Raw genomic sequence first — 24141 nt, 5'->3', positions numbered from 1 at the left:
GACATCCTTTGTTGCATTGCCACCTTGAGCAGATCAAGAGCAGTCGGCCCTGATGGTCTGCACAATGGTATGATTAAAGACAATCCTCTCGAATGGGCAGCAATTCTCCACCTGATCTTCAAGCATGTCTTTATTGTAGGGCGTATTCCACATTCATGGAGAAAATCCATCATCTTACCCATTTTTAAGAAGGGCGATAGAGGCGAACCCAAATCTTATCGTCCCATCGCCCTCCTAGACAGCCCAGGGAAAATCTTTGGCCGTTTAATCGAATGAATTTAATCAATGTCTAGACGCGAACAATTTGCGCAATCCCTTGCAAACAGGTTTTATGCCAGACATAGGCACAGCCATAAACATCATAACTGTGAACATCATTCAATCTCAAGCTAAACAACGCCATCAGCCGTTTTATCTTGCATTCATAGATTTCCATATGGCGTTTGATGCAGTGCCCCGTGAATTATTGTTCAAGAAGTTAATGGACAGGGGATGACCGTGGCATATCTTAAAATGGGTAATTGATCTCCACTCTGACACCTCAATACAGGTCAAATTAACCAACAATGGCTTGTTATCGGACCCCATAAGGACTGCTTGTGGCCTCAAGCAAGGATGCCTGTTGGCTTCGGCCAGGTTTCATTTTTTTATTTCTGATGTTGGTGAATATTTCTTGAAAATGAATGCTGATGCTCCTATAATTAATGGAGTTCAGGTGAAATTTCTTCTCTATGGGGACGATATGGTCCTGTTCTCAAAGACCCCCAAAGGCCTTCATGCTCTTTTGAATGCTCTGGATGTTTACACCACAGGAAATTGCATTACAATAAATGTAATGAAGAGCAAAATCATTCAGTGCGGCAATCAGAGACAATGTGCAGCCAAACTCTATTGGCCTCTGCAAAATGTATCGCTAACCTCAGTCTCAATCTATATTTATCTGGGCAGCCTTGTGACAAACCAATCAGGCCCTAATAAATATGAAATGCACATTAAAGGCAAACTAGATACAGCCCTTTCACAAGCTCGTATCATAAAATCAAGATACTGTAAATACACAATTGTGCCCTTACCTACTATAGGCAAAAATTGGCCCCTGTGGTCCTATATGGATCTGAAGCCCTCACAGAGAAAACATATCACTTGTGGACAAAATCAGAAAGCAGGTATTGGAAATCTGCACTTAATTTACCCTCTTCTGAACCCATCTACCTAATCAGGCACGAATTAGGCTTGCTCTCTCTATATGTTTTACACAAATGGAAATTGGGTGGCCTTTACCGCAACTGTGTTATGGCCACTTCCAAATCTGGTCTCCTATGGTTACTTGCTGAATACCTATTAAAATCGTCAGATGTCTTTCCTGTAAAATGGCGCACACAAGTTTTAAATATAATTGATAACACAGGTTTTTCGTTAAAGTTACTATGTGAGAATCCAGACAAGGCGAAGACTCGCCTATGGGAACTGGACTGGATTAAGACGAGAAGGGCATGCCTTAATTATCAGAAATTCCATTTGCCCTGAAACGCTATGGTCATGCAGAAAGTTATCTTATTAAATTTCCCGATTCACGACAGAGGAATGACTATTTGCGTTTTCGCATAAATTTATGGCCTACACATGAATTATCTCATATACATAAATTAATTCCATTAAGTCATGCTCAAAGTCGGTTCTGTATGATGGTGATGGAGACTCTTCAACATATGTATACTGAATGTGCTATGTTGTGCTCTCAGCAGTCCATCCACCTTAAACCCCTCTTTGAGGGCTATTGTGAGATATCCCAGCAGAGGGCCTGGGAGTTACTATTTCATGCCTCTAGAAAAGAGGCTAGATATGCAATTCTCAACTTTCTTTATGGCTTGGGTCTGTTGAGTAGGCAGAAACTTAACCTCAGATGCTAATCTAACCAGGATAATTATGATTTGCATTGATTAAAGATACTTACCGACCAGAGTCAGCCATTAATTATTCAATTTGTTGGATTGTATGGTTTTACAATTATTTGATTTACAATTGTCTTTTTAGTGTTGGCTAATCCAAAAATGAAACCCAATTACTTTGGAATGGACTATTAATGTTTATGTGCGTATTTTTCTGGTTTTGAAGTATGTGATTTTTTATATTATCTCAATTGTTGTTTCCTTTTATTTTTACTTTGAATGTATTTTATTTGCTGTATATAAAAATGTTTTCATTAGAATAAGAATATGTTAAGTTTATATTTGAAACGTTTTCTTGGTTAAATCAACAATAAATAAAAAAATAAAAAATGATAGAGCTAATATTGTTTTTCTTCACATAATTTCCAATTAGTTGCAGATTTATGCCCGGTGACGTGCAAGGAGGAGCCCACGTGGAAGAAGATGGACGGGGCTGGGATCAATGGCCTGGCATCCCTTATGGAGCCGGTAACCTATGTATAGGGCCTCGATCAACCAGCCATGCAGGTTTGTACTTTATGTAATTTACGTCACTGATAACGCTGTGGTAGGACTGATTTTCTATACTCTGATCTGGTGAACAGATGTACAGAAGGCCAATCTACATTGTGACAGGGACAACTATGGGAGCTGTAGCCAAACCAGTTCAAGGTAGCAGTGGCGAGAGTTCTAGGTTCAAGAGGTGGTGAGCTTGTAAAGGGTCCACAATGAGTACTCATAATGGGAGTCACAAACTACACTTAGACAGCATGTATAAAAATACAGTTATTTATTGATGGCCAAATATCACTATAAAAAATGACTACTAACAGGTAGAAATATCACACAACACTAATAATAGAATACATATATACAGTCACTAGAGTCGGGCATAATAAAGATCAGACCTCTGCAAAGGAAGCATTGATTAGTTTATGCACTACAGGTCCACAGAGAATTAACCCTAACTCCTTCCCTAAGTTGTCTGGGGCCTTATGTCAAAAAGTTCAGACATTGTAACGCTGGAAAAAATGAAGGTAGGGTCTCTGGGGTCCAGTGAACGATTCCAAGGGTTAGAAGACAAGTTATTCTAACTAACCAAGGTGTCCCCAACTTTCAGAAGGCTTGCGCGAGCAAGCAATGGCAAGTACTGTAAAAGTTTTAGAAAGTTTGCAAAACTTTGAAAGAGAATTTAGGGGCAGGTAAGAACAACTGTAACTCACCCCCGTAGTCTAATTCTTCACAGGACTTGGCAGGTCAATGGAAGAAGGTTTGAGGTTGCTTTTCCCGCCGTCAGCCTCAGTCCTTGATTTGCAAGAGTTTCAGGTTCGAGCTGCTCTCCGGTCGGTGTCTTTAGCTGGTGCAAGGACTCTCAGATGAAAAACCCCACTCAGGACTGGACTCTACTTACATAAGCTGTTTCGGACGGTTGTCACCGCAGCACAGGGACACAAAGGTACTCACTTGTCACGGTCAGACTTTCCCTCCTATCTCGGGTCCCCCTGATGGTAGGACTTCGAAATTTCACAGCGGTAAATCTTGCAGACAAGCTGAGGATCCACCAAGATCCAGGCTTCAACGCGGAACGGCGACGTCGGAAGCACGGCAGTCCAACCTCGGAGCTCGTCAGCCAAAGGGCAGTCCCGGGGCACTTCTGAAGGCTCTTCTTCGCACGGTACCGAGCAGGAATGGATGTTTCCTCCACTCCATGGGTCGCAGCTCCCTCACAGGACTGCTGATGATCAATAGCATGACGGGGCTCTGCCAGGACAACAGCAGAAGCTGGTCGCCAGGCCTCCTTCAGGTTGCCAGGCCTCCTTCAGGTGGATCTCCGGTCTCCTCACACGTTTCATAGCTGGACAAAAGTCTAATCTCCTTCAGGTTTCTCCAGGATTTCACTAGAGTGGGTGCAGGGGTCCTCTTCATATCCCAAAGGCCAGGTAAGAGCCAAAACTCCCACTAGCCAATAGCAGAACTAGCCCCACACACACCTGGACCAGTGGCGGGAACACTAATGCATAACACTCAGACACACAAACCAGTTTGTGGATTGGAACCAGACATTCCCAGCCCCATTCCTGCCAGAAAATACAAGTAGCCCTCCAGTAGCCCGCCAAGAGCCTCTGCTTTCCTGGGTACTGGAAAGCCATATAACGATTTTCCTCGCTTTACAGGTCAAGAAGAAGGCTAAAAGACAAGCTGGCCAAAGGACAAGTGAAAAACCTCAGCGCATGGCCATGTTTGGTCACTAGTCACCCTTAGTAGCCAACATGGTAAACGCAGTAAGGCTAAAACGAAAAGTACTACAAAATTGTAAAAAGTCCCTGCTGCCACCAGCTTGTCCATGTAGCACATCTAGAGTAACCAAAAATCTTCTGGGCGTTAGTGTAGGGCAAAAACAAAAGTTTACCCCATTGTACTGCATTGTAAAGTGCATTGTACAATGCTAAGTTACCACAAGTTACTAAAAGTAGCAACTAAGTCACAGGACTAATGGAAACCATGTTTCCCAGTACTGACAGGCTGAAGGACATGTCAGTTTCCCCATAACAGATGAGCAAAAGACAGTGTAGTGAAGCTTAAAGCTTCACTGTGTACTGTAAAAAGTACAGGTCAGGATCAAAAATAAAAGCAAAATGTTTAGGGGTCCATAAAAATAGAAGGAAAGGTGCAGTGAAGAGAAATCTTTCCTAACACGCTGTATGCCTTAATAAACCGTTGTTCGTGCTGATTTCAGCAGAACTTTCCATGGCAGCAGAGTTCTTTGCTGTCGCATTTCTAATTTTGTGGAAATAAAACTTTGTTTTCCTCGCAAGAAGTGTGTTGGGCCTTTTTCCCTTGTGGGCTGTATCTTTTCTGGTGTGAGTGTTGAGAGGCTTATCTACAGAAGACTTAAAAAAAGAGGTCTAGAAGTCATGTGCAGAACCAGAAGCCCAGTGGAAAATGCAGCAGAACAGAATGACCCGCAATGTAAGGCATTGCCCCAGAGTTAAGTACTCACAGTGAAGGTTTTGGCGAAAACTGCAGGCTTCTTTTTTTCCGATGTGGTTTACAGGATGCAGTGCCCAATGATTGAACCCGAAGCCAACGATGAACCTCGCCGCTAAGGAAAGGAACAAAAGGCCGCCTCACAATGACGTCCTTCAAGCCAGGAGTGAAGGATACATGGTCGACCCCGGGAAAACGAGACAACCCATGACGACGACTCCTGGTGGCTTGGTTCACAACAAAGGTTAGGATCCCAGCAAAACAACTAATCCTAGCATGTTCAGCCACAGTACTGAAGTTTCAGTAGGCCTTTATGGCTTTATTGGTGGTCTATGTGGCACTGGCAGTAATCATATATTCACCTTGCAGGACCCCAAGAGCAAAGAAGGGCTTTGGGGCTCGGATCTTCACAGTTGTAGAACACTCAGATCAGTTAAGTGAAGATGCAATTATTTACTAAATACAAGAGTTCAATAAATCGGTACAATATAAATATTTACTGAAATACACATTTGGTTTATTTTCAATAATGTGTTCAGATCGGCAGTGCATGTTCAAGGAAACAATAGATGTAAATTGCCCTATGTTTAAAGTTGCCAGATAAAGTAAGGCTACCCAGGCTTGCCTAATTTTCAGGTTTCTAAAAATAGGAAGGAGATTTCCCACCATATATTTGTAGAGGCTGGGAAAAACAACTGAACATATTTTCTCCATGTTCAAAAGTCCTTCCCCTGTTCTAAGCAGGCTAGCCACGGGAAACATATGTGTTCTCATTTTTGCCAACATTGGCCAATTTGTCAGGGCTTGGCAACCCATGCCAGATATCTTTTGTGGACTGAGCTCATTTCAAGCAGAAGGTATGCCAGTACATTCTCCAATATTGCTTGGACAATAAAAACACATCTGTACTAAACTATTTAGGTTCATATTTGTGGCAGCAGACAGATTTGGACATGGCTGCAAATATCTAATGTCTACAATGTCTTGCCTAATAGACTCACTGTTGTTCATACTTGGGTGTGCTATCATCAAATGTCAGACAATTCTCTGTGTGGGACTTGGATGCGTGACATTTTCTTCCATAATCAGAAATAGAATGCTAGTGGACTCAAGCAGATGGTGTCCCAAACATAGCCCAGACCACTTTGAAAGTGCAATGCATACATTGGGTGCTCTTGGTTAGGCCAAGAAAAGAGATCTTTCCTTCATATGCACTGATGAGGCATCAAAGTGACTATTTTCTTGCACCATATCGAGCCATTGGGACAGATTTTTCTCTATAGATGCAACAGCAGGGCTTCTGTAATAAATGACCCAATGTTCTCCCAGAATACACCATACACTTAGGCCGCCTTCTTTTCTGCACTTTTAATGTGCACTGTCCATTTATGTAAACCTTGCATCTGCTATTAAATCATGAATGCCAGAAAGTAACAAATAAACACCCCCCAATTCATTCATTTTTGTAAATTCCTAATTTACGTATTTTTATCTAAATCAGCATCTAAGGAATGGCAACCATTTAGTTTCCAGAATCCAAATATAAATGTATTCAGCCGAAGGCAGATGTCTGCATTTGGGCTGCACGGCACCCCATTTACCCATCAGAACGTACATTAGAGTAGATTCCTAAAATGAACAGATGATAACTGTCAGAAAAATCATCTTCTACAACTGGATATCACCGTAAGAGAAGTGGGGTGGGGAGGTTAGTGGAAATGAATAAGGTGATGGTATAGTCAGTGCTCTACATAAGATTTTGAAGTGGGAGCATTTTACTCCCTATTTTCGAAAGTTGGGAGTAAAATTATTTTTTTAGGGAGTAAAAACATGAGTCTCATCCCAAATGGGAGTATTTTATAAACGAGTAAAATATGTTCAACTGTAAAAAAGAAATATTTGGGAAAGAAATACATCTTTGTCCCAAGCTATTCATTCACATTAAAATACATATTTGCCCTCTTCCATAATTCTAGTCGTTTCTTCCTGTACCACTACATGAACTACTGGCCCAAACACATCCATGGATCTGTTTGGGTACATCCATGGATCTGTTTGGGTGAAAGCAGGTGCACAAGCTCCTATTTGTCCATTTCCCATTTTTTATTGGGAGTTTCTTTACTCACCTTTTTATTTTTAGGGAGTATTTGCCTATTTTTAGGGAGTAAAAGTGGCCGATGGAACAAGTTAATTACCTGTAACTATTGCTCTCCAGCATGGGTATGGCATGGATTCACATTCTCATGAATATTCGCCATAGTCAGGCTGGGAATCCTCAGTAAAAAGAAAAACTGTTTCACTTCCACTTACAAACTGTATTTCTCCTCTAAACCACTGTCCTCTGAGTCATACTGCTCCCATCCAATGACAGTCCTCTCTCTGAGCCCCTCCTCTGGCAGCCATCTTCGGTTTTGGTAAGCACGTAAAGTGGCAGTATGACCAAGAAGAGCTAAAGAGCGGACGGAGGGACCATTCGCATGTGAATCCATGCCAGGCCCATGCTGGAGAACAATAGTTAAAGGTAAGTAACTTGTTCCTTTTCCAGCATGGGGTCTGGCATGGATTTACATGCTCATGAATCACGTATACATAGCAGTACAACATTACCCAACCACGGGAAGTGGCAAGGCTCAACAGAAGCAATCGACTCTCACCTCTGGAAGAGACTCACCTCAAGCGAACAGGTTGCGTAGTTCTGTTTGGCCGACTCTGGACTCCTCCCTGAAATCCCTGTCAATGCAGTAGAACCTCGTGAAGGTGCTCGTGGACCTCCAACTAGCAGCCCTGCAGATGTCCATCAGGGTCACATCAGCCAGGAATTCCGTGGTCGCAGCGATCGCTCTGGTGGAGAGGGCTCTCGGACGGCCGGGCAGCGGTCGGTTCGCCAACCGATGACAGTACACAATGCAGCCAGAGAGCCACCTTGAGATGGAAGCCTTGGACAAGGCCTTCTCATGGCTCACAGGACCAAAGTTCACGAACAGCTATGAAGTCTTTCAAAAACTCTTTGTGCGTGCCACGTAGAACATCAGGGCACGGCAACGTCCAGCGAGTGCAAGGCCCTTTCAGCCGATGATGGTGGTTTCGGGAAAAAACATCAAAGGTTCGTTGAGGTGGAATTCTGCCGGAACCTTCTGCATGAAAGAGGGGTGCGTCCGCAGCACCACCCTCGATTCGTTGGAAGTTAGGTATGGCTGCTTGCAGGATAGGGCCTGTATCTCACCCACCCTCCTGGCGGAGGTGATGGCCACCAGGAAAGCCGTTTTCCATGAGAGGGGACTGGTGCCCCCAGGAGCCTCGTCAGCACCACGTTGAGTTCGCATGCCGGGACAGAAGCCTTCAGCAGCGGGAAAGAGCGAAAAATATATTTTGACGAATTCCTTGACGAGTCGATGAGACCAAAGAGAAGACCTTCCTGGAGACCCGGTGTAGTGGGAGATAGCCGCCAGATGTACCTTTATCGAGGCGTGCGCCAGTCTGGCCTTGGCCAAGGATAGCAAATATGGAAGAACCTGCAGGTCATGACCCTCAGAGGGGTAATCTTCTGCAACAGGCACCACGTAGCGAAACACTTCAACTCATGACCATAGCACTTTAAAGTCGACAGCGCTTTGGGAAGGACCTCCTTGCAGTCCGCAGGCAACTCATATCTTCCAAACTCTAGTGCTGCAGGAGCTAAGCCCTCAGGTTGAGCGATACTGGACGGTGATGCAGGATTGCGCCGCCTCCTCTGGCGAAAAGATCCGGAACCACTGGTAGCTTAAACAGAGAAGACGCTAACTGGTTGAGAAGGTCCGGACACCAAATCTGCCTCGGCCAAGCCAGGGCTGTGATGAAAATCCTGCACCGAAACTGAGTGTATTGATGACTCATAGCAGGAGAGGCAATGGAGGGAATGCATACAGGAACATCCCTGCCCACAAGAAGGAGAAAGCGTACCCCAGGCTCCTTGGTTGGGGAACATTTCTGGCATTTGGAATTCGCAGCCGTCGCAATCAGAATGATCTGGGACCTGCCCCACTGGGCGAAGATGTTGTCCACCTGGTTCTGCCGCAGTTCCCACTCGTGGCCGGAGCGCAATTCCCTCCTGATTGAATCTGCAATGGTGTTCTTGACTCCTGGTAGGTGAAGGGGGAAGAGGAACATTTCTTGTCCGAAGGCCTAGGGCCATAAATCCTGCGCTTCCCTGAGCCGGGGATCCAGTGCCCCCTTGTTTCATGATGTAGAACATCGTGGAGGTGTTGTCCGTGAAGATCCTCACCGCCTTGCCCTTCAGAGACAGAAGGAAAGACTTGAGAGCCCAGAACACTGCCCGTAACTCCAGGACATTGATATGGAGATCTTTCTCCTCCGCCAGCCATAGGCCTCTGGCGTGCAGATTTCCGTTGTGGGCTCCCCAGCCTTCCAGAGAAGCGTCCGTGGTGACCGTTTCCTGGAATGGAGGGTTCTGAGACCCCGTGCCCCGGGTGATGTTGGAGCGAACGCCCCAACACCTTTTTGCCGTTCGGAACTCGTTATCCAGAGTGATCATGTCTGCAAAGTTTCAGGCGAGCGTCCAGGATCTCCTGAGAGGTCACATCTGTACCCTGCAGAGTCAGATGAGGAAGATGTCGGACTACATTATGCCGAGCAACGACTTGATGGCCCGCACCGTGGCCGTCTTCATCGACAACAGCCGCTGCACCTTCCCCTGAATGTCCGCTACCCTCTGCTCCGAGGTTGAGGCTCGGTAGGATACTATTGTGTCTGGCCCCCAGGAACAGCACGTTCTGCGATGGCATTAAGCAGCACTTTGGATAATTGATGGAGAATCCCAGATCCGTCAGCAGCTTGATGGCCAACTCTCGCAAGCAGCTAGTCCCCAGTCAGTCGAGAGCCAGTCGTCGACGTACGGGTATATGTGAATCCCCTGTAGATGCTGATGGGCCGCGACCGGAGCCAGGCCCTTTGTGAACACTCTGGGGGCCGACTTCATGCCAAAGGGTAGGGTCTTGAACTGGTAGTGCTGCCCCTGCACTACGAAGTGCAGAAACGTCCGGTGTTTTCTGTAAATGGGGATGTGGAAGTAGGCGCCCTCCAGGTCAAGCAACGTCAAGAAACTCCTCTTTCCAGTTGGCCGAGCATGTGCTGCAACGTAACCATCCTGAATTTCTGAGACTTGAGGTACTTGTTCAGGCGTCGCAGGTCTAGAATGGGCTTTGATTCCCCCCGTCTTCTTACCAAGAAGTATCTGGAATAGACTCCGGAGCCCCGGAGTCTCTGGGAAACCAGCTCTATCGCCCCCTTTCGTAGGATGGCCTGTACCACCTCCAGGAGCTAATGGATGTGCTGCTCCCGACGGGCTACCGGAGGGATCTTCTGACACCTGTGCTGAAATTCCAGGGTATGTCCTTCAGCAAGAGCGCCCAGCACCCATCTGTCGGCGGTGACCTTTTCCCCACTTGCTGATAAACCTCGTCAGCCGGCCTCCTACCAGGGTGCATGGCTGGGGCCCCGACATCTTGGTTGGTTCAGGCTTGTTTTGGCGCCGACGCCCTGCCGGCAACGCTGTCCTCCTCTACCGTAAGCCTGGGAACGGCCTCTGTGGGTGTCCTAGGTCGTGGATCTGGAAGGCTGATAGTACGAGGAGGAGAAACCTTTCAAAGACTTGCCCACTTTCCTCTGGAGGAGCGAAAGGAAGAGCAGTGCTACTGGAGAGTGCCCAGGGAATGGGCCATCCCAGTATCTGCCTTGATGGCCTGTAGGGACTCGTTGACGACATTCCCGAAAAGGTTATTTCTGTCAAAAGGCATGTCCACAACCTTCGTTTGGACCCCCTGGCGGAATTTTCTGGCCTTCAAACAGCCTTGGCGATGAAGGCAGACGCTGTTCCCCATCTGCCAGAACCCTGTGTCGTCCTGGAGGAACTCCAAAATCTGACCCTGCTTGTACCACAGCTCCCGGTCATACCCGGCTACGATCGCCAGTGCGTTGGCTGCCTTGTTGGTGGACGTTGCAGTGTAAATCACTTTCCTCCCCATGGTATCCATCTTCTTACCCTTGCTGTCCGGAGGGACTGAAGACGACAAGGACGGGTTGGATGATCGTTTCCTCGCGGCTGCCGAAACCACTGAATCCGGCGATGGTTGTGACCTCAGACACTTGGGTGCGGAATCCAGTACCCAGTACTACTTCTCCAGCCTATCCAGCTTGGCTGGAGCCGTGCACGTGTTCTCCAAGAGGGCCACGCCCTCCTCCCACACATCATCCAGGAGGGGCACCGCCATGATTGTCTTCCTCTTGGCCTTGCGCCTCTGGTACAGGAAACCCTCCATCCTGGTTTCTTCTGGCACAAGCTGAAACAGCTCAGAGGCTCTGGTGATCATGGAATGGAATGAACCCACCTAGTCCGGTGGGGATGCCCAAGGCTGCGGGGATCCCCTGCCCACTCCGACGATATTGTCGTCGTCATCCGTCGTCATGGCCGTATCTGACCCCGGCCCGGGCATGCTGGGGGCAGGGGGTCTGACATGGATGTGGAGGTTGAAATGGAGGTGTCTGATGGTGCTTCCTCTTCTTCGTCAGCGGTTGGCACAGGCCTTGTGGCATCCTCTTCTAGATCTCTGACACCAGAGTGTGGAGGGTGGACAGGATGTCCAAAAATACATACCTTGGCTGAGCTGGCATGATTGGAACACTAGGCCCTGTGCTGTTATCATCGCTGCTGTTGTCCTCCACGTTCCCGTGGACCGTGTGTGAGGACTCCAGGTCCTTGTCGTCCGTGGACGAAACTTCCATGGCTTGAGACACGGCCTTGGGCTGGTCCAGGGCCTCCTTGCCCCCTCCATCCCCTTTTTCCACCCTGAGGGGTCGGAGCCGGGCTCAGAGACAGCATTCTCTTCTCTGCGTGCCTTCTGTGCTGTGGGGGTTACCTTTATGGAGTCAGCCCCTTTAGCCTATATGAGAGCCGCAACCACCGAATTGGGCTTTCTTGGGCAGTTCGGCCGTCTTCTCCTCCGTCCCTGGCTTCTCTGGCTTCTACCGCAGCTTAGCCGGGTTGGACGATTTCCTTTTCGAGGAGGAGCTCGATCGCTGGCGGACGATGGAGGCAGATGGTGATGTCGATCGAGCCCTGTCTATTACTGGACCAGCTTGCACTGTGGACCCGATGGAACCAGACTTGCGGTGCTTGGCCTGGTCTTGGGCCCCTACGGATGAGGGACCCTCAAAGGACTTAGCAGCCCGCTCCTCGGACCGGCTGGTCCTGGGTGGGGCATGACCCTGCTCAGAGCACGGGGCAGAGGCCTTGGTGTTAAACCATGCCACCTGCCTACTTCTATCCTTCGTCGTCTTCTTGGAGAAGCCGAGGCAGAACTCACACTCTCCTTCCCTGTGGTCCGGATGAAGAGAGTAGAGGCATAGCAGCTGCTTTTCCTCCACAAACACGTTACGAAGACCGCATGCGGTGCAGATCTTGAAGAGTGATCTTTTTTCCTTCTTTTCCTCCGTCATGGTCGGAGGGCACGAAGTAGGCCCGATGGCCTTCTGGAAAATTAAACTAAACTTCTACGTTCTTCGCCCTTGAGAGGCACTGAAATTCAGCAACAACAGATCCCTGCTGTCTGCAGATGTAGAGAAGAGCATAGAGGCTCTCTTGGAACAAAAATAGAACCTGTTTCCGTGAACAAACAAGAAAAAAACCTAGAAGTAGCTCGCAGTAGCTCGCAGAGCAAACTCGAGGACTCCCAACACTGAACGTACAGTAATAATCTGAAGATGCCTGCCAGAAGAGTGGCTTAGGTAGAGGACTCATTGTATGGTGGCAGTATGAACCAGAGGACAGTGATTGGTTTAGAGGAGAAATACAGTTTGTAAGTGAAAGTGAAACTGTTTTTCTTTTTACTGAGGATTCCCAGCCCGACGACAGGGAATATTCATGAGCATGTGAATCCATGCCAAACCCCATGCTGGAGAAACACCCCTTATCTGTAGGGCTGTCCAAAGTATTTGTTATTTTGACTAATCAGAGAATTAATAATAAAGCAGTGGAAATCAAAGCACAATCTATGGACTCACCTGGGCTAAAAAGAACTATAGCTTTAAGGTAGGCATATTCGTAACCATCAATGTCCAGTCTGGCCATACTATTGCAGAACTCTTGAAGTTTCCAGATGTGCTCCATGACTTGCTTGATTCGGTCCCCGGAAAGCTTATCTATACAAAAGAAAACAAGGCTTAATTTAGTGGTTTTCATGTTGTGTTAGCACCAGTCTTTTCAGTGCCACGTTTATACTCCAATAAACACATTCATGAATTTCCTGCATTGCTATTTTAACATCTAAGATTGCTGCTCATGTCATACATTCATTTGCATGTTTTTCCCGCCCACATATTTAGAATAGTAAATTATCTTTTTCTGGAATAACACCTCCCGAGCCATAGATAATTTGGTCCAGCCGGTCATCTCTTGCCCATCGGTTTCACGCTAACAGCAACTTGCGGTCCGCGGCTCTGTGGTATTGTTCCTGACTGGGTGGTAAGGAGCAGGATAGTCCGAGGTCCGATTAGAGCGTGACACACAAGATGGAGCTAGATTTAATAACTGCTGAGCCCATGTGTGTGATGCATTGAGAAGGACGTAACCAGATAAACCTGATTGAGGTTCCATTACGCACGAACAATGAAACACGAGGAGGATTCAGCTATAAACAGTCAATCCCTCCAAATGATGCAGCGAGAGGAGATGGGAGATATGGGAAAAGAATATACTGTTCTCCTACCATGTACTCCAAAAGGGTCTTTCCACAGAGGTGAAAGCAGAATTAGACAAAATAGTAGGCATGGAAGCGAAAAGATGGGGTGAAATACAGGCACACATAATACATTTCTGTAAAGGCAAGCAAGAGAATGAAAGAGGAGTGGAATTAAAGGAGCAGTGCACAGAAGCAAAGTTAGTACAGAAGAAATGGACAAAGGTCCGTATGGAAGGCACAGCAGTAACCAATTCTACAGCTGCCCAACAACAGCCAGGGCCAGCGCAAGAGTGGGCAAATAACACAGATAACAAATGAAGAGACAGGTTTGGGGTCCAAGGAGCAAGGTGCATTTCACAAAAAGGGCAATGGGGAGGATTTGGGGGGATTATAACCATGATTTGGAGGAGCATGTTGGGACATGTGGAAAGGTGGGCCACATAGCCAGAGTGTTTGAAGCAGACATCCCATGCAATACCACCCAGGAGCACCCCCCAACCCAATAGTATGCACTATACTCCTCATGCCGCATACCAGTACAAGGTTGTTATATCCCAAATCTAGCCGTAGGGCCCATGTATGGCCCAGGATCTGCACAACCCCAGAATGTAGGCCCAGTGCAAGTAACCACACCCACAAAGGGACAAACCATACAATACCCAACACCCAATATCATGCATAAAGACACACAGCAGGCTCTATCCCAAGCACGTACCCATGGGAACAAAATGCCCATCCACGAGGAACACCGACACATTATACTGGAGCCAGTGTCCTAAGGAGCAATGCTTTTCCCTTTCCAGGGTCAAACACATATACATAACAGCCCACAATGAGCCCTGACGTGCCCAGTCCTCTCAATCACCCCAGACCTAGACAAGAAACCTAAAGTGGAAGTGAGGATAGGGGACAGAATGCTCACCTTTATGGTAACACAGGGGCCAACCGATACTGTATAAGGGGGGGGATTGTTTCCATTGACAAACCAAAGTATGGACACTCAGGGATTCTCTGGGGTTATTGTAAAGGTTCCTTTTGCAAGAGAACTGTCCCTTAGGGACTCAGATAGTAGCACCATTACTTTACAGCGCAGATACACCATTGAACCTATTAGGTAGGGACCTCCTTCAGAATGTAAATATGACCATTTCATTCACTGACAAAGGAATTGTGTGTTCTACATAAGACATGCATTACAACAAAGTAGCCACAGTAATACAAGCACTTTGTAGCACCAACACGATCCGAGCCCTACCATTACATGAGACTCTAGTCACATATGCAGTGACCATTTGGATTGGCTGGTTACCAGACATGCAGATTGTAATATTCCGCCTACCAGCATAATTCCTATTCAGACCTGCAATATCACACAAGACAGCCTCAGGGACCATCTTCACACTGCACATAAAGGCAGTAACCATGAGGAAAGACACAGTCATCCTAACTTGCACAGATGAGGAAGGAATGTAGTGTATTTGTATTTATTGCGTTTTATATAGCGTCTTTAACCAAAGCGCTTTACAGAGAACAATTAGCTCTACATTAAAAGCAATGAAAAACGATGTTTAGAATCAGCCAATAACAATCAAAGAGATGACTGAAGTAAATGCATTTCTAAAGACGAGCAGAACGAGGAATAGGAAGTAATGGATCGGAGAGAGCGGAAGAAGGTTCCGATGAAAAGGAGCAAGAAGTTGGAAGGATCGAAAGCGAGATTGTGCACAAGGGGCACGAGGGAGATTAGGTCGAAAGTGATCAGCAGAGCAAAGCGGACGAGAGGGAGAATAGAACGATAGGAGAGGTACAAGATAGTTAGGGGCAAGACCATAGAGAGATCTGAAGACAAGACAGAGGAAGTTGTACTTGAGTTGAGAGTGAAAGGAGAGCCATCCGAGTGAGGCAAGAGATGAACAGATTGAGTCCCGATAGACAGAGAGAAGGGATGGAAGAAGGATAGAATGATTTAAGAGGGGCGAGACGTGAGGAAGGAAGACTAAATAAGAGAACACAGCAGTAGAAAAGTCAAGATACTAGAAGCTTAGTGGCGTGGAAAGTAAGAAAAGTGCACATTTTGCGTATATTGTAGAGATGAAATCGGCAGGTGCAAGAAGTAAGAGATATGGTGTGCAAAGGAAAGATTAGCGTCAAAGTAGAGACCAAGATTGCAGGCAGTGTAGAAGATGGGAAGATAGGAGGGATGAAAGAAATTGGGAGGAGGAGGAGGAGCAGCAGCCGGGGTGGGAGAATATTAGCGTGAAAAAATAGAACTTCTGTTTTACCAGCGTTCAAGTTAAGAAAGTGCGAGGCCATCCCGAAGTTGATGGCAGTGAGGCAGGATGAGAGAGTGTTATGGATGTCAGGGGTGAAAGATGAGAAGGAAAGAAAAAGCTGAGTGATGTCAGCATAAAGTGGTGTGAGACTCCAAAGGATGAGATGATAGGAGCAAGAAAGGGGGTGTACAAGCAGAAAACTAAAGGACCAAAAACATAGCTTTGGGGGACACAGTGGTCGAGAAGAAAGGAAGGAGAGGTGTTGCCGCCCCAAGAAACGGCAAAGGTTCAGTTAGATACATAGGATGAGATCCAGGCAAGAACAGAACCACGGAAACCAAAGGAGAAGAGAGAGAGTCAAGAAGCAAAGAGTGATCCACTGTGTTAAAGGCAGCAGATAGGTCAAGAATAATGAGGACAGAAGAGTGTTTTGAGTAGCGAGCTGTGAGAAGGGAGTTAAGAGCGGAGGTAAGAGCTGTTTCGGTGGAGTGGCAGGGTCGGAAACCCGATTGAGTGAGCGGAAGAAGAGATAGATCAGAGACATGTGCTGAGATTTGAGAGTAAACAAGGCACTCAAGGAGCTTAGATAGGAAGGGCAAGAGAGATATAGGGCAAAAGTTTCACACAAGAAGGAGGTTTGCAGTGGGTTTCTTCAAGATAGGAATGATGATTGCATGTTTGAAGGCAGAGGGAAATGGAGAAGTAGCAAGACCGACATTGAAAAAAAAAGGTAAGAAAGGTACCAGGACCGGGTAGACTTTGGGAATAAGTGAGGTGGGGAGAGGATCACCAGGGGCAGCAGTAGGGTGGGTTTTAGACAGAAGAAGGGCGATAGAGTCTGAGACAGGTGTGAAATTAGAAACAGTGGTGGAAGGAGTTGGAAAAGATAGAGAAGAGGGATTGTATGAGGGTGATAGTAGGATATCCTGGCGTAGAGTGTGTACTTTAGAGGAGAAAACGTTAGCAAGATCAGCTGCTGATGGAGGTGATGCAATAGAAGGGTCAGGAGTAGGAGGAGAGAGATGGCGAGTCAGTTTGAAAAATGCGACGAGGGGGAGTTGATGGACTGTGGAGAAGATCCGAAAAGTAAGTGCGCTTGGCAGATTTAATGCAGTTGACATACAGAGTGTGGTAGGGCAAGTAAGTTGCCTGATTGGCTGGAGAGCGGTGTTTGTGCCACCACCTTTCAAGGTGGCGGAGAAGGCGGCGCATAGATGAGAGATGAGGAGAGAGCCAGGGTTGAGCAGGTTTGTGAGTGGGGCGGAAGGAGGAGAGAGGGTAGAGTTGGTCAAGGGTAGATGTTTTAGTTACTTACATGTAACTGTATTTCTCCAGCATTGTTATCTTTCATAGATTCAGATGCTTGAAAATTCCCCGTCGTCAGACTGGGAATCCTCAGTGATTTAAATAATTATAAAAATGTAATATATATATATATATATATATATAATACATTACTCACCGTAATCGTATTTCTGATGCTTTTATCTGCTTAGATTCACATGCTGTGCATAGGCCGACATCTAGTGGAAGCTGCGGAGTATTACAGTTTGTTTTTCGAAACTCGAAAATGGGCGTCGACACAGGGCGAGCCAGTAATACTATCCCTAGTGTGACGTCCACTGTACCCAAGATCCCTCACGCGTCTAGGATCCTCAGATTGTATTTTCTCTGACATGAGGTAGCATGAGGAGTAGCGTGAGTACAGATAATCCAAGCAGATAGACAGAAAGGTAAGACTACAAGTAATCATGCGCCTTCTCTCGGAGGGGAGGAAGGGTGGGTCGCATGTGAATCTAAGCAGATACAAGCATCAGAAATACGATTACGGTGAGTAATGTATCCCTTCTGAGGCTTGTGGAATCTGCTTAGATCACATGCTGTGCATAGATTAGCGAGCAGTACCAGAAGAAGGAGGTGGGATGTGAGAAGGGTCATGAGCAAATAAGTGTCTTAGAACCGCTTGTCCCACTTGTGTATCTGCCTTGGAATGGGTGTCAATGCAGTAATGCTGAGTAAAAGTGTGAATAGAGCTCCAAGTAGCTGCTTTGCAAATGGTGTCAAGGGGTAAATTTGCAATGAAAGCCAGAGTGGCCCCAATGCCTCTAGTAGAGTGGGCCCTTGGCGTAAAAGGCAGAGTCTTTTCAGAGAGTGAGTAACAGCTGGATACAGTTAATAATCCACTTCGAGATGGCACCTTTAGAGACGCGATCCCCCTCTCTGCCTGTAGCTACGGAGACAAACAGTTGATCTGTTTTCCTTAGCGGTCTGGTTTTATTTACATAGTAGAGGACCGCCCTACGCACATCTAGGGTGTGTAGTTTCACCTCAGCCGAGCTTTGCGGGTTCTGGAAGAAAGCCGGAAGCTCGATGGACTGGTTTACATGGAATTTGGATATAAATTTAGGTGAGAACCTAGGGTGTGTGCGTAAAACCAGTTTGTCTTTATGGATAGTAAAGAAGGGATCCTGCACTGACAGAGCCTGAATTTCACTGACCCTTCTTATAGAAGTAATAGCTACTAAGAAGGCCGTTTTATAAATCAGGTGTTTGAGACTGCTTTTATGCATGGGTTCGAAAGGGGGGCCCATGAGCTTGGCTAGCACCACATTAAGGTCCCACCCTGGTGGTGGGTTTGAAATAGGAGGGTGAAGTCTCTTTACTCCTTCCATGAAGGCTTTAACTACTGGTACTTTCCACCACAAAACCTTGCTATGGGAAGTGGTGAAAGCCGAGAGGGCTGCCAGGTGTACTTTCAGTGAGTTAAAAACCAGTCCTGCATCTAGCAGGTGGAGCATGTATGTAACAATAGTGGAAGGAGTGCAATCAACCGGGTTGATTTGTCTACTCTGGCACCAGATAACAAACCTCTTCCACTTGTCAAAGTAACAGTGCCTTGTGTTTGGTTTCCTAGATTCCTTTAGGATGTCCATACACCTCTGTAGTAAATTGAGGTGTCCAAACTCTATGACCTCAGGAGCCATGCTGCCAGGTTCATTGAGTTGGGTTGCTGGTGCACTGTTTGACCTTGGTGCTGGGACAGTAGGTTGTACCAGGCTGGAAGTTTGATGGGCTCGCACACCGCCATCCTGGGTAGGTGTGGGAACCACGGTTGTCTTGCCCACATGGGAGCAACTAGAACGAGCGTCATCGACTCCCTGTTCATCTTGTTCACCACTTTCCTGATGAGGAGTTGGTGGAAAAGCGTACGCAAACATCATTGACCAGTTCATCCACAGGGCGTTCCCCTGGGAGTCTGGTTTGGGGAACCTGGATGCAAATCCTGGGCATTGTCTGTTTTCACTTGTGGCGAATAATTCTATAGTGGGGAAACCCCACTGAGAGAAGAGATCTTCTACGACCTCTCTATGAAGAACCCATTCGTGTTCCTCTGGGAGGGAGACTCTGCTCAGAGAATCCGCTAGGGAATTGAGCTCCCCTGGAACATGTTGTGATGACAGGAAGATGTTCCGTCTGAGTGCCCATATCCAAATTTTCTGGGCAAGCTTGGACAGATTTGGCGAGCAAGTCCCTCCTTGCTTGTTCAGGTAGAACATGGCAGTAGTGCTGTCCGTCTGGATTTGCACTGACAGGTTTAGTAGGTGGGGCTCGAACGCCTGAAGTGCTCTGAATACTGCCAGAAGCTCTAGCAGGTTGATGTGGTTCTTGGCCACTGAGTGAGACCAGAGACCCTGAGCTGTGTGGTGGAGATGGTGAGCTCCCCACCCCGTCAGACATGCATCTGTAGTGACTACTGCCTGTACTTCGGGATCATAAAAGGGTTTCCTCTGTGCGAGATTCTCTCTTGTCCACCAGTGAAGGCTTTGTACTAGTGTTGGCGAAACGACCACTAGATCGTCCCACTGACCACTTGCCTGAGACCACTGTTTCGCCAACCATTCCTGCATGGGACGCATGCGCAGGCGCGCGTGGGGGACCAGGTAAATGCATGACGCCATCATGCCCAGTAAACGCATTGCTTTGCGTACCGTTATTTGTTGACCGGACTGATAATGCAGAATTTGCAGTAGTATATTCCGAATTCTTTCTTCTGAAGGAAAGGTCAACCCCTCCTGGGTATCCAGGATTGCTCCTAGGAATTGTTTTGAGGTGCTTGGCACCAGACTTGACTTCTTCTCGTTGATTGAGAATCCTAACTCGTGGAGGAGATCGATAGTCCTTTGAATGTTTGTCCTGGAAATTCCTGGGGTTTCCCCCGTTATGAGCCAGTCGTCCAGATAAGGGTACACTGGGATTGCCTCCCTACGTAGGTGTGCAGCCGCCACCGCCAGTACCTTGGTGAATACCCTTGGTGCTGAAGCTATCCCGAAAGGCAGTACCTTGAATTGGTAGTGGCGACGGTCCACCTTGAAGCGCAAGTACTTTCTGTGCGCTGGGAACATGGAAATATGAAAATAAGCACCTTTCATATCCAAGGTTGCCATGTAATCCCCTTTTTTTAGGAAGACTGTTGGTTGTTGTTCCTCTGTGTACCCTGCCCCTGGGAATAGTTAGATCCTCTCTGGGAATTTTGGCCGTGTGGGCGACGAAAATTACTATTCCCTCTCTGGTTAGGGGGTTTATTGGTTAACTGGCCAAGTGATTTGAGTGTCTCATATTCGTCCTTGGCGTTTTTCAGTGCGTCTTCGACCGCCTTACCAAACAACAGATCGGCTTCCACCGGTTTGTCTAACAATGATGCCCGAGTTTCTGCCTTAAAACCAGACTGCCGTAACCACGCATGTCTCTTGGTAACAGTACCTTCTGCTATCAATCTGCCTGCGTGGTCCGCGGCATCGAAGGTTGCTTTCAAAATGCAACCAGACACGGCTCTACCCTCTGCGGAAATCCGAGCTAACTGGCCCTTTAAAGGTTTAGGAGCAGAGGCTATGAGAGCCGCGACCTCTTCCCACTGATGGCAGTTGTAGCTGGCCAACAGGGTGGTGGAGTTAGCGATCCTTGCTTGATAGGCGGACGTTGAGGCTACCTTCCTGCCGAAACCGTATAGTTGTTTGCTCTCCTTGTCGGGAGGAGCTTCTGACGAAGACAAGGGTGTCCCAGCCCTCTTACGAGTGTTGGTGACAATTAGTGAGTCTGGCTTCAGATGTCCTCTTATATAGAGAGGGTCAGACTGTGCTGCCCTGAAAAGTTTTTCAACCCTGGGATTGACTGCTCTGGTGAGGTTTGGGTTCACCAGGGACGGATCTATTCTCCGCTGAATGGATTTAAGGATAGGCCTCCTTTCTCCCACTAACTCTTCTGCAAAGTCCCTTTCCTCCTGTACACCGTGGGTGTCAATGTGGAAATGTTCTGCTGCGCGAGCGAGAACCTCATTTAGGAGGGGTTGGTTATCGACCGGGGAGTCGGTAACCGGGGCTTCGTTCTCTACCGGGGAATCTACTCTGTATGTTTCAGGGTCATCCTCTTCTTCTTCCTGGTCCTCATCATCCCCATAGTAGCCCGTCCCGGTTTGCTCTTCTATCATACCAAATTCCTGGTCTTCACAAAAGGCAGCCTCTCCTTGATACCGTGAGTATGGTGTTGCGTAAGGTTGTACCTCGAAGGGTTCAGACCTCATCGGGGTTTCAAACCGGGCCTTCTTACTCGGGGGGATAGGATCAGTAGAGCCTGAGGGAGTGGCCCCTTGTGGATCATACGAGAGGAAATGTTCTGGATTTTTATCATAAAAATCAGCCAAAGAAGACATTCTTGACATGACCATATTTATGTCTTCACTGGACCATTTTTTGGAACTGGGACTAACTCTCTCAGCATGTCTATGGGATTTATCTTGAGTAGCTTTGCTGGTTGTGGACCTATCAGCAGACCTGGGCTTGTCTGTCTGTTTAGGGGGGGTGGAGTGTTTCACAGGTGTGGAAGAAAGTACAGGTAGTTTCTTCTGCTGTTTTCCCCCCTCCCCGTGCGTAGAAAAGTGTTTTCCCTGTCCCTTAGTGGCTCTGGAGTTTTTCGACGCCTAGCGTCGAGGATCGGGAGAGGTGTCCCTGTCCTTCGAGCGTGGGGCCTCGCTAGCTTTAATTGCGGGCTCTGACTCCTGGAGCGCGGCCTGGGGGTGGAAGTCGTCTTCATCTTCCGACGATCGAACTTCTGTTAGCCTAGGGAGCGAGGCACTCTTGGCAAGAGTGGATGATTGCCTGGAGTCATGCGGCGATCTAGATCGAGAGCGCCCAGAGGACACCGAATCGGACCGTTCTGTCTGTGCCTCTTTCCGAGAACTCGATGTCGTCGAGTCTCGGTTGGACTTAGTGTGTTTAGTGTGTGTAGTATGTGAAGCGCTTGTGTCGCCGGGGGTCTTCCCCATAGCCGCCCTGCCGGACGACATTCCGAGGTCGGGGACCTGCGCTCGGCTGTCTTTCGACGCCGTAATGCCCTCGCCGTCCGAAAGTACGGCGTCGCTGCCGTCGCTGAAGGCGCCCTCCGCTGCCATGGCCGCCTGCCTGGCGTGGTGGGCCCAACGCTTCGTCGAACGCTCCTTAAGTGTCTTAGGTTTAAACCTACTACACGCTCTGCAGTTCGCTTCGGGGTGGTCCCTCGGCAAGCAGAGATTGCACGTGGCGTGCCGGTCGACCCAAGGGTATTTGCGATTGCACTTGGGGCAGAATTGAAAAGGGGTACCCTCCATACGCACCTTGAGGCAGCGGGCTGTTAAGTGTAGGAAATGTATAAGGTGTACCTATATACCAAGAGTGTGGAGTATGTACCACCCCCCACTCCCCTACTTGCGGGGCCGAGGCCAGCGGCCTACCAGGCCCGGGCCGAGGCCAGCTGCCTTCCGAGGCCCAAGTCCGTCGTGCAGCAGCCGACGGTCGATTTCTTCTCCAGCCGGCGTCGAGTGTCGAAGTTCGACGTTGGGGTGGGGAAGGATGTCAATAGATTATTATTTTTAAATTTTAGCAAAAGTATGGCTAAGGCCAGTGGACTCCGCAAAATGCTTCTGACCTGTATGGCGGAAAAAAACAATCTGAGGATCCTAGACGCGTGAGGGATCTTGGGTACAGTGGACGTCACACTAGGGATAGTGTTACTGGCACGCCCTGTGTCGACGCCCATTTTCGAGTTTCGAAAAACAAACTGTAATACTCCGCAGCGTCCACTAGATGTCGGCCTATGCACAGCATGTGATCTAAGCAGATTCCACATCCTCAGAAATATATATATATTTCCAGAGAAAAAGAATATAGATTGCCCATTATGGCCTACGAACAATTCAATTGGGCAGTCCCTCCACCTCACTTTGGTCCTTTATGGTCCTAACCAATGAGGTGGCAGGGTTTAAGCTCCTCCCCAGGCAGCCATCTTCAGATTTTGAGCCGTAGAAGACTACATGAATAGATGGCCGCTGGGAGAGGTAGAAGCCTCTTAGGGGAGGTGCGTGGGCGCATGTGGATCTATGAAAGATAGCAATGCTGGAGAAATACAGTTACAGGTAAGTAACTTAAACTTCTCCGGCATTGGATCTTTCATAGATTCAGATGCTTGAATAGAATACCAAGCAGTTAGTCATGCCAATCATTATGTACATTCTGCAGATCCTTTTGCTCGCCTTACTATACAGCAAGTAGCAGGTTACATTACCAGGGAAGGTGGGAAAAGAAGGCTGCTCCTACCTTACGCAAAGAGATGGCAGAGAACCGCTTCACCCACTGCTGACTTTTTGCTGGTATCTTCTGCCAGGCAGTAATGTTTAGCGAACGTGTGCAGAGTGCTCCAGGTTGCGGCTCTGCAGATGTCTTTCAATGTTACTTCAGTTTGAAATGCAACCGAAGCTGTCCTCCCTCTGGTGGGGAGGGCGAACTTTAGAACCCTTGCAACATCGAGCGAGTGTATGGATCTCTCTGCATCAGATGAGTGATTCATGAAGAAGGTTGGAAGTACGATGCACTCGGTGAGCGTCATTTCTGACAGCACCTTGGGTAAAGATTTCGGATGCATCCTGAAAATGACGCAGTCTCTAAGAAACAAGGTGAAAGGAGGTTCTGAAGAAAGGGCTGGCAGCTCGCTAATCCTCCTGGCTGACGCGATAGCCACTATAAAAACTGCTTTCCAGGATAAAAACTTGCTGTTACACCTGTGAATCGGTTCATATATGGCGGCTCCATGAGCACTGCTAGGACCATGTTCAGGCTTCATGCAGGAACCGGTGTAGGAGTTGGTGGGAAAGTACGCATCAGTCCTTTTAAGAATATTTTGATAGCCAGTTTG

The 24141-nt window shown here is 47.6% G+C and overlaps 1 protein-coding gene across 4 annotated transcripts in view; it reads right to left on the bottom strand.

Annotated features, from left to right (window-relative positions):
• The window catches only part of NR2C2 (nuclear receptor subfamily 2 group C member 2), an 818284-nt gene that overhangs the window by 202332 nt on the left and 591811 nt on the right, over positions 1 to 24141 (bottom strand). For all 4 annotated transcript variants that reach the window (XM_069643419.1, XM_069643421.1, XM_069643422.1 and 1 more), the window contains one exon: positions 12972 to 13109. In XM_069643419.1, the coding sequence (XP_069499520.1) occupies positions 12972 to 13109 (138 nt within the window). The remainder of the gene's footprint in view (positions 1 to 12971; positions 13110 to 24141) is intronic.

The sequence above is a fragment of the Ambystoma mexicanum genome, chromosome 2p (genome assembly GCF_040938575.1).
Source record: "Ambystoma mexicanum isolate Mex_15411 chromosome 2p, UKY_AmexF1_1, whole genome shotgun sequence".
In the NCBI taxonomy this organism is placed as follows: domain Eukaryota; kingdom Metazoa; phylum Chordata; class Amphibia; order Caudata; family Ambystomatidae; genus Ambystoma; species Ambystoma mexicanum.
Note: the sequence above shows the minus strand (reverse complement) of the source record. Positions and strands in the feature narration are given on the sequence as shown.